The sequence below is a fragment of the Papaver somniferum genome, chromosome 9 (assembly GCF_003573695.1).
Source record: "Papaver somniferum cultivar HN1 chromosome 9, ASM357369v1, whole genome shotgun sequence".
NCBI lineage: Eukaryota > Viridiplantae > Streptophyta > Magnoliopsida > Ranunculales > Papaveraceae > Papaver > Papaver somniferum.
Window position 1 is genome coordinate 126,236,597 of NC_039366.1, and position 11,634 is coordinate 126,248,230.

The 11,634-nt window shown below is 37.3% G+C and overlaps 1 protein-coding gene across 1 annotated transcript; it reads right to left on the reverse strand.

Annotated features, from left to right (window-relative positions):
• Positions 1–201: 201 nt before the first annotated feature.
• Positions 202–3,350, reverse strand: LOC113309915 (probable signal peptidase complex subunit 2). The gene is made up of 5 exons (XM_026558436.1): positions 3,146–3,350; positions 2,894–3,045; positions 2,707–2,788; positions 596–738; positions 202–494 (listed from the first exon to the last, which is right to left on the reverse strand). Exons 1-5 carry the CDS (start codon positions 3,260–3,262, stop codon positions 398–400), a joined length of 591 nt encoding a protein of 196 aa, XP_026414221.1. The 5' UTR covers positions 3,263–3,350; the 3' UTR covers positions 202–397.
• Between the last annotated feature and the right edge of the window lie 8,284 nt (positions 3,351–11,634).

The window sequence follows — 11,634 nt, forward strand, 5'->3', positions numbered from 1 at the left end:
ATGTCTATTCATGACTCAACAGTTTGATTCTGCTACACTTATCTAAACTCAGAAAGAGGTAAGATGACAATCTAAAGCAGTGTCTCTCTTGCTTTTCAGTACCGACAACTGTGATTCGGCTAGGCATTACGAAATGCATCCGCACTCATACTTGGAGCCTAAATTGGCACTCGAGGTGCACAATATTTGGACAGAAGGAACTGACGCAAAATGTATAACATGATAACTAAAACAATCTATTTTATCTTCTTTTTGTTGAATAATACCTGATTGCATTACAAAATGCCATCAATCACTCAGCTAGGCAGTTTTGCCACTTTAAACTCGTTTGCTGTCTAAATTCTGTGTTTCATGAGTCCTAATAGAGAAGAATTTAAAATCCAGAAGCTGGTATACATCACTTCTTCTTTTTAGATTCTCCAGAATACTTGCTGATTAGTCCGTCAACGTCTTTCTTGAAGCGACCTTCCACCAAAACTCCCTCTGTGGTGAACCTGCAACACCCACATTGTTCAAACCAGGTAAGAATGTGGCCTGGGAGAGAATTCTAAACAAGTAAAGGAGTTACACAATTGATGTGAGGAAAGAAATGGACCATTGAGTAACACTCTTGGTAAGCTCGACTGGTTTCTTAGCAGAGGCAGATTTGGGGTCAGCGCTGGCTACTGATAGTGTGTACATGTCAGAGAACCTCGGTAGTTTGGAAGACACCACTAAGCCAGTGCTTTTGAAGGATCCCTAGAATTTAAAAAGGAAATGGAAGAAGCATGGTTAACAGAACATTCATACTGTACAATGAAAGTACAATAGATTACAGAAACTAAACTCTTAAACTGCATTTAACAATACCCAAAGAAAAGGCATATACTTAGTATTATTGATTTATTTCTATCCAACTTTCACAAAGTCCAAAGCAAATTCTATCGAAGAGATACCCGTAAAAACTGAATATTTCAGCTGAGCAATCTAATCTCCATTCTCCCAACAATGTGATCATTATATCCCTTAATGGAAATCCCCGTTGATAAAGTTGATGCAGTCAGTAAAACTAGATTGAAAAGATTAAGCCAAAGATAGCAGATGTGCAACCAACCACCTGGGACAGATAAATGACATGCAACAAATGTCTACTACTTGGTAATATTTTCACTCATATAGCGTTTTTGCATTCAGTATCACAGCCGAACATCTCTAAAATGGTTGGCTGCACACTTGCTAGGTCTGTAACTTTTTTTCCTGGTTTCCCTATAACCCTGTGTAAACCTTTTTTAGATACCCAAGACAGAGCTGTTTGGCAGGAAGAAGCATACACCAGCACTGACAGCAGCCAAACTAGTGGCTGAGATTCTGGACTACACACTCAACCATTGGCATAAGCAAATATCATAGGATTTAAATCCCACGGTCGTATGTGAATACCAAGTATCAGTTTCCTATCCTCGAAGATCCTCATCTAACTAGACTAGAATACAAGTAGTACTTATAGTTTTCAACTATTGTTTCTTTTCATGATATAATCACATGCAGCACAGCAGATGTTATGGCCAACACAAGGAAGACAGACAGGAATGACAAAATGGTGTTAACCTTAAAAAACATTTAGTTAAAACAAATACTGTTTAGTCGACACACAATGTATACAGAAACAGAAATACACATATAAACTACAACTATACTATATTCTTTCAGGTCCCAATTTCAAGCTTATGAGCAAAATTCCAACTATCTTCCTTATAAACACATAAAAATCATTGTTCACAAAAGCCTGGCTCCTCCTTGATTAAGATGTCCAATTTCCCCTTTATTTATTGACTCCAACAGATTCATAGCCATAGGGAATTATGAATATCTATTGACTATATAGTTTCAGGAGATTATGTGTATCATTGTTTTATAGTTACGAGTGATTCCATGATTAGAGGAGATTTTACTACTCTATGTGGTCAATGCATTATTACATAAATAGAAACATCTAGATATTGAAAGTTGACATTCAGTAACTGCAAGCCACTCTTCTCAGTATTCAGCCATAAAATAAAAGGAGAAACCTCCTACTCTCTGCTTGTAACTTTAATCTTAGTCACCAAAAAACTAAGCAAACTAAAAACTTTATTCATAAGAGACTATGTTCCTCAAACTAACCTGTGGCTGTGAAGTAGATAAAGCCATCAAGTTTGGTACAACAACATATTCGTATGGATGTGGAAAGAGAAACAAAACCAAAATACATAAAACAATTTTCAAGAAACACCGAAAAGAAGATATGCAGAATTATCATGCAAGAATTTCTCGAGCTCATCATGGAGATCATGGAAATTGAATTCCCCTGTTCAGCTCATCATGAAGACTATGGAAATAGAAATCCCACAGTCGTCGATCACCAACTTTACTCACAGAAACATGTACAATTCTAAATGGAGATAATGGAAATTGAATTCCCCTACCTAGCTCATCATGAAGACTATGGAAACAGAAATCCCTCAGTCATCGATCACAAACTTTACTCACAGAAACATGTGCAATTCTACATGTTCACAAATGCTAAGCATGCAACAGTATGGTTTTCGAGATACAAATCCCCTTGAATGATTCTATTTAGTTCACAAACCAAAACAAAGTTCTAATTTATTCACGTTGACAATTCTACCACAATCATTTACACAAAATCAAAAGAAATTCAAAGTCAAACCAGAAAAAACAACTTACAGGGAGAGGATAAGTAAACAGAATTGCGTCTTTCTCCTTAGTGTAAATGATCACCTGCAACACTATATTCAAGAATATATATGTGCGAAGAGTCAAGGATCAACAAAGAGAAATCTAAATCCCAACATCACAACAACAACATAAAAATCCTTCAATTCAACCAAGAACGGAACCAAAAAAAGGATATAATACGATGCAACAGATGAGGAAATCTTTGTTCTCAGGAAACTTCTTAGGGTAAAATTGAGCAACAAGAGCAACAGCAATGATAATAGTTCCCAAAAACAATCTAATATTGCTCATCGTGTTATCTTCTTTGTATCCACGAGCAAGTACGATCTGCAAAATTCAATCGAATTCAACAATCAAAACCCTAGAATAATGAGAAATTGAAAGAGAGATCTAGGGTTTTGAAAAAGATAAATCCAGATTGTTTTACCTCATTGACAGTTTCATCAAGAACATGTTTGATTGAATGAGGATCTAACAGATTAGTCTTTTTGGGGGTTTTAGTAACAGTAGCAGCGGTGGTGGTGTTATCATCAGCAGTCGCCATTTTTTCTCTCCTTTTTTTTTTCTTTCTATCTTTTTCAAGATTTTCTTTCTGATTGTCTGAAATGGATGAGTCGAGTGAGTCGCGTTTAGACTTTAGATTAGAGGGAGAGAGGCGAGAGAGGGTGTCTTTGTAACGTTTTAAGGGAAAGATTTCATTTCGCCCAAGGCGTTACAAACTCCATTGCGTATGCCTAAGGCCACCTAGCGGTCGAGACTACACCGCTAGAGACTCATTTCGATCGTCCGGTCTAGTTTAAACCGTTAGCGATTTAAAATCGACCATCTTCGTGCTCTATCGTCTATAAATATCACATTCCCTTTAGTTTTCATTCACAAAGAAGTTTTCTTCCCTTCTCTAGAGAGCAGACCAAAGCGATTTTTTACTTAAAAATGAGTAGTTCCAAAACAAATAGACAAAGGAAAAGAAACAGGAAAGAAAAAGAAAAATCTGTTGCAGATAGTGATATCGTATGAGTTCAGGATAAACAACAAGAGTTCGCTAATGTTAGGAAACTAATTAGACCTGGTGTATTATCTACGCATTTATGTAACCATCCCGAACGAGTTTTGTTATCTAAAGTAAGAGGTGGGTGGTCTGAGCTAACCGAAGTGTTTGGGTTACTCCCCGAAGCTGTTCAAGAATCCTTGAGAAGATACCCTTGGCAACGTTTATATTTCATGAAAGGCAAAAGCCACAGGACTCAAGTTGTGCGAGTTATTTGTGAACGTTGGTGGAACACTGCAAATACGTTCTTTTTCTAGGATTTCGAGTGTGGTAAGTTCTATTTTTCCATAGTTTAATTTTTAGTTCAGAAACAAAATTTAATTTTAAAGATTCAATTTTTTAGTTTGATACAAATTTTAGTTCCACATACAAACTTTAATTTTATGACCATGTTGTTTTTAGGGTTCACACCGTTAGATTTGTATATGTTGAGTGGAATAAAAAATGAGGGTGAAATAGTACAATTTAACCAATTAAAGTGGATATCAGAAGGAAGATGGAAACAATTACTTCCCTTATACTCAAATGATACTGAAGGAAATCCAGAATCCAGACAGTTACACTCATTTGGATTAGAATGTCTGGGTTGAAGGCTTTCTTGAGCCGTTACCATGCCAAGGGGATACACAGAGCTGGAGATTATCCCGAGCTTGAACGTATTTTTGTATTATGGATGTTAGGTCAAGTTTTTTTCCCCAATGGTAGTTCAATGAAATTAATTGGTTTTCTGGTCTCTTTAGAAGATTTAACTAAAGCGCCAAATTATGATTGGGGTTCTGCAATTTTAACTGAGCTATACATAAGTCTCGGTGATTGCTGATGTAAGAAGACAGATAGCTTTAATGGATTTTGGGTTGTATTGGAGGTAAGAACCACAATCCCTTTCTATTTATTAGATTTATTATCGAGTTGTCAAACTAGTGGTGAATGTACTAACACATCAATTTTCGTCAATGTTATTTTTCAGTATTAGTGGTATACTTACTTTAAGGTCGGCGAACCTGATCTTCACGATACACGATTAATTTTTCCAATCGTGTACAAGTACAAAGCTGATAATTGGATTGGTCATATTAATGATTGTCAAAATATTGTTGTTGTTCAGAGGATGCAACAACTGTGCAGAACTAGTATCAACATTACGCGAATGTCGTATACAGAAATTGATGAGTTCCATGAACCAACGGCACAAGCCATGCTACAGTTAAGCCTTAGGCGACTTGTGTTCCAATTAGTGGTCAGGGTATTTGGTACTACGGAGAAAGACATCTGTTTCAGCTACAAGGAAGAAAGGTAAAAGCAATCAACTCGTTTCCAACTCTATAATTTCACATGATGATTGAATAAAGTTGATAAATAATGGACAACCTTGGGAAGAAGCTGAAGATTTTATCCAAATTCCAGAAGATGACTATGATTACTTCAGTTGGTTTCAAAAGGTATGCAAGCTAAATATTGTTGTTCATCCACAAAACTTAGGTAGTATTGACTTTCCAGCAATTGGAAATTTACCACTTACAGATCTTCCATCCCAACCTCCACCACCGACGAGAGAAGCATATACGTATCCTAGCTGTCAAATGGGGTCGTCAAATATGCCTCCAATATCTTGGGATGTCCATACTTTATCACCAAGTGGAGATATTGTTACAGTTCCACTTACTAGTGAATGTCCGCAACAGAGCTATCCATACTATGGTGTGGTGGCATCACAAGAAGAGTATCAGAACCAGTTGAACAATTTTTCGCTTTTTATCAATCAATTTCAGAATTTTCACTAGAGACAGATGCAACTACAGAGGGAGAATATGAGTTATGAATTACCTGAGACTCCGTTAGGGTCAAGTTCTCAAATGCCTGGTGATAGCAATGCAAGAAGTCGTGGAAGTGGAAGTCGTGGAAGTCATGGAGGTCGTAGAAGTCATCATGACACTCCAACTATGGTGGAAGAGACTCGGCTACCACCAGCAGCAACAAACGTGGAGACGGATTTCCAGTCTCCTATTGGTTTCATGCCCCAAGGTCTTGTACTTACTCTTGGTGGTGGCGTAAATATGGATGCATAGACATCCGTAATTTATACCCCAGCAAGTTCAGCATTTCACCGATTTCAAGCACCTCCAATTCAACCATCTTTGGTACCATATCAAGGTTATGAATCACCTGATGCTATAACCACCATCTCAGAGTCCAAATAATGAGTTTTCACAAGATCAAACAGTATGAGAATATATAGTTGGTAATCGTTAGTTTGATAAATAAATGTTGATCATTAATATGAATCGTGGTTTGTTTAAGTCGTTAATGTAATTGTACTTTTGTTTCATAAATAATAATCTTCATTTAAAGTTTTATATTTAAGTTAAAACTGAGAACTTAAAATTGATACATTAGATTAAATTTGGGCAACACTTTTAAGGTTTCATAACAACTTCCATATCGGAAATGCTTTCCGTTGTCACGGAGCCACTTTGCACGACATCTTTGATCAATCTCCAGCAGGGTTTCACCACTTCTCATGTTTCGAGCCTCTTCTCTTATCATACCAATATACTTGTTAACATTCTTAGAAATCTCCAGCAGGGTTTCACCACTTCTCATGTTTCGAGCCTCTTCTCTTATCATACCAATATACTTGTTAACATTCTTAGAAATTATGGATAACTGAGCACTCAACACCATAGAATCACGATTTTTGAGGTTCGTTGTTTCTTCTTCAAATTTCAGTAAAACGCGTCCCCAAAACGGAATAAGACGTAATGCGCTATCAACGATTGGATGATTAGTGATAAGAACATAATTCCTGCAGATGCATTCATCTTATAACGTGCTAAATTTGTGCTGATGTGCAACTCTCCAACTCCTTTCTCTTCTTATTTCATTTTGCACACTAGCTCGAAGTTCAACTCTTTGATTTTCGGCCGCATGTTGTTCTTCTATGAATTGAGTCATATACATGTTTTGAGACATTGAAAAAACTAAGAAAATAGGAAGAAGGTGTGAGTTAAAATGGAAGAGGAATTTGGTATTTATATGGGGGAAGATTTATGGCCGTTGGATCAAATTCTACGTAGCAATGTAGTGGGTGTTTTTAGAGCATAGATCGGTCAACCTCGCATGCGTTTCTATCTCAAGCATGTTTGTCAATGTTAGTGATCAAAACTATGAGTCTTGATTTCTAGTCTACATAGCTAAGTCTCGGACTAGGATAGAAAAGTGTAGTTGAGCTCAAGGACTTCATGGCGATTCATCATACAACGACGAAGATCTACTCAAGGAACCATGGAACTTCATCAACAAAAAGGTATGTGGAGACTTGCACTTATCTATCACTCAAAAGTCTATCTCTTCTATCTCCTACTTCTTATGAGACAAAAGTCGTATGCTATATAGACTGGATCATACGCATTTGATATTTCGAGCCGAGTATATCTCACCTATCTATATCTCGAAATCATGTGTTGGTAAAGCGTTTCGCTTTGATCGGGTTTATATTCACCTAATGACGAAAGTCATAATGTTACAATCACTTTGAAAATCGCTTTGACGAGAAATAGTGTAACAACTATATAACGTCCTCTAAGAATGTTTCAATGGTTGGAATGAGAGTTTAGATCTATGTAACCAATAATGGATATAAGCATTGTGTGGAAACACATATGTGAATAAGTCATATTCCTTAATCCGAATTTTGCGAACTTTGTTGATTGAGAGAAACTGGAGGAATTGGCTTTGCCAAGTCCGGCGAACTCAGTTTGCGAACTCAGTCCGTGAACTGGCGGAAGTTCTCTTGCCGAGAATGAAAAAGCGGGGGTCTAACAACACCACCCAATATTTCGCTTAGAAATCTGTATGGACAAACTCCAATATACTTTTTATGAGAATCAACTAGACAGTCAGACTCAATGAATAAAAAGATATATCAAAGAGTTTATATCTCAATATCTCGATTTGATCTTTACTCAAGCAAATAGAAATCTGCGAGTCTTTATCAAAGAGAGATGGACGGTACCAAAGACCAATATCCAAGGATCAATCAACTACAATCAACAACCAAAAGTTGGATTAGAGAAGTTGATGATCTTAACGCACAACCTGTATTATTTCAATTATATAAAATATAATGCGGAAAAGAAATAACACAGACACCAGAAATTTTGTTAACGAGGAAACCCCAAACGCAGAAAACCCCCGAGACCTAGTCCAGATTGAATACACAATGTATTAAGCCGCTACAGACACTAGCCTACTGCAAACTAACTTCGGACTGGACTATAGTTGAACCCCAATCAGTCTCCCACTAATTCAAGGTACAATTGTACTCCTACGCCTCTGATCCCAGCAGGATACTGCGCACTTGATTCCCTTAGCTGATCTCACCCACAACCACGAGTTGTTGCAACCCAAAATCACAGACTTGATAATAAACAGATCTGTCTCACACAGAAAAGTCTATCAAAGGATAAATCTGTCTCTCACAGATAAACCCTAGGTTTTGTTCCGTCTTTTGATATAAAATCAAGGTGCACAAGAACCAATTGATAATCCGGTCTTATATTCCCGAAGAACAGCCTAGATTAATCAATCACCTCTCTACAATCCTTCCTGACTACACAAGTGGATTGTCGAGGAATCACAAATAGCGAGACGAAGATGTTTGTGACTTCTTTATCTTGTCTATCGGAGAAATCTCATGATCTCAAGTCAATCAATCGATTGTACTCGTACGATAGAAGATGCAAGATCAGATCACACAACTACGATAAAGTAGTATCGGTCTGGCTTCACAATCCCAATGTAATGCTAGTAGCAAATCAAAGGTTAATGGAGATCGACTCTAGCGGGCGCACTAGTAGCACACAGACGTGTGGGGATTAGTTTAAAGTACTGCTAGATGTCTCCTTTATATAACCTTCAAATTAGGGTTTTGCCTTAGTTACAAAGCAATCCTTATTCACCGTTAGATGAAAACCTGATTTAGATTCAAGCTAATATTTCTCAACCGTTAGATCGAAAACTTAGCTTGTCACACACACTTGGGTAGACGTTTACTGGGTCCGTGAAAACCATGCCCAAATGTGTACGTGTATGTTGTTTCAACATAGTAACCCAAAAGGTTAACCATATGAGCATTTCATATTAACCTTGTTCTTCCTCACCATAACTAGTTCAATTGACTCAAATGAACTAGTTAAAGAGTTGTTCAATTGCTATGAGATCTTATGTAACTACACAAGACACAATTGAAACAAAGATGATTCGATTCAATTGAATCAGCTCATGAACATTATAGCCACGGTTTGTATAAAGCATTCCTTAGTAATTTAATGCTTCATGTTCAGAGCACATCTTTAGATCATAACCTCTTAAGTTCACAAACAAGTTCGCGGACTTAAGTTAATCGGTTGAGTTTTCCAAACTCAGCAGAAATTCTCGGAAAGAGAACTTCAGCCAGTTCGCGGACTGAGTTCGCGGACTAGCATACAAACGAGTTTTGGAAAATCCAGCAGAAATTCTCGGTCCAGAACTTCCGACATTTCGCGGACTGAGTCTGCGGACCAGGTTCGCGGACTTGGAAAGCCAATTCCACAATCCTCCCGATTTCTCTTAGTCAACAAAGTTCGAAAACTTCGGTTCAAGGAATACATGGTTATGTAATCTAAACTCTCATTTCAATCATTGAGACATTCTCAGAGTACGCTATGTAGCCGTTATTCACAGACCGAATCACGTCAAAGCAATTCTCAAAGTGATTGAAACTTTTCATGACTTTCGTCACTAGGTGAAGATAAACTTGATCAAAGCGAAACGCTATACCAACACACGATTTCGAGATACAATATAAGCAATGAATGCTCAGCTCGAAATGTCAAATGTGTATGATCTAGTCTATATAGCATACGACTTTTGTCTCATAAGAAGTAGGAGATAGAAGAGATAGACTTTTGAGTGATAAATAAGTCCAAGTCTCCACATACCATTTTGTTGATGAAGTTCCACGGTTCCTTGTATAGATCTTCGTCGTTGTATGATGAATTGCCATGAAGTCCTTGAGCTCAACTACACTTTTCTATCCTAGTCCGAGACTTATCTATGTAGGCTAGAAATCAAGACTTATAGTTTTGATCACTAACATTGACAAACATGCTTGGGATAGCAACGCATGCGAGGTTGACCAAGCCATGCTCTAACAATCTCCCCCTTTGTCAATTTTAGTGACAAAACTGTTAATACATATGGAATACAAAAAGATAAACTTTAGCGGCTCCTATTCCATAGTCTAATCTTCAACGTTCCTTGAAATCTTCGTCCTTCCAAGTACTCCAATGAACCCAAAGGTTGTAAGTTTAGCACCATCGTTGTTGAAGATCCGTATCCATAACAATGAGAGAAATCGAGATTCTCGATCATTATTATACAGTGTCATAGTATTATTATATAACATCAAAGTCCAATTGTATCACGACTTTAACAATAATACTACGGTGATATGTATCACTCCCCCTTAGTCAATACTCCATCTCGATCAAGGAAATCACTCCCCCTTACACAATGATCCGAAAACCATATGTATTTGTAGTGTGAACTACAATATTTCTCCCCATTTTTGTCAATAAAATTGGTAATGGTACAAGAATGAGATCATAATTAAATTTCCACAAGAGACATTTCATGACCAAAAGAAAACACACATACCAACTTAATTTAGATGCAATCCAATAGCCGAAGCTAACAACATCCATCAAGGAGTTTTAAGATACAAGATAAATCCTATAAAATTCCACAGCCGCACTCCTCGCAAGATATTACCATTAAGCACAAGTTTGAAAGAACTCTCCCCCATTTGATGTCATTCCCGAGAGAACAACATGAACGACCTTAATTTCAAAAGAAAAGAAGGATTTTGAAACACTAAAGAGATACTAAAAAGATAACAACAACAATCCTACAGAAACAGAACTTGAAAGTACCTACTGGGGTTTCAGACTCAATTTCCCAAAAGATAAGGATAAGCATAGGGGATGGAGTCAATGAAACGTTTTAATGAACCAAAACAACACCAATAGACTGCCACAAGTGTTGAAAAGTTGCAGTGTCTAAGGGTTTGGTGAGAATATCAGCCAATTGTTGTTCGGAAGGCACAAATTCCATACCGATGATACCATTTTCATAAAGATCACGAATAAAATGGTACCTTATGTAGATGTGCTTTGTTCTTGAGTGCTCAACAGGATTCTCAGTAATTCGAATCGTAATGGAGTTATCACAAAAGATTTTCATTATCCCAGTATCAATTCCATAATCAGCAAGCATCTGTTTCATCCATAGGAGTTGAGTACAACATGATCTGGAAGCAATATATTTTGCTTCACATGTAGACAGGGATTGATAATTTTGCTTCTTGCTATGCCATGCTACAAGATTGAGACCTACATGGTAGAAGCCCCCTGATGTACTTTTCCCGTCTTCTACACAACCTGCCCAATCAACATCAGAATAATCAGAAAGATCAGCATTAGTATCAAAAGTGTACGAGAGACCATACCCAACAGTGTGATTTATATATCGTATGATTCTCTTCGCATCTGCAAGATGAGATTCTTTTGGATCCGCCTGAAACCTGGCACAACAACCAACACTGAAAGAAATATCAGTTCTAGTAGTTGTAAGATACAAAAGGCTACCTATAATGGATCGATATAATTTTTGATCCACTTTTGCTCCTTTCTCATCCCTGTGCAATTTACCAGTAGTAGGCATAAGAGTCAGCTTAGGAGATGACTTATCCAGACCAAATCTTGACACAAGTTTACGTGCGTACTTCTCTTGGGATAAGTAAATACCCTCCTTATGTTGTTGAATCTGTA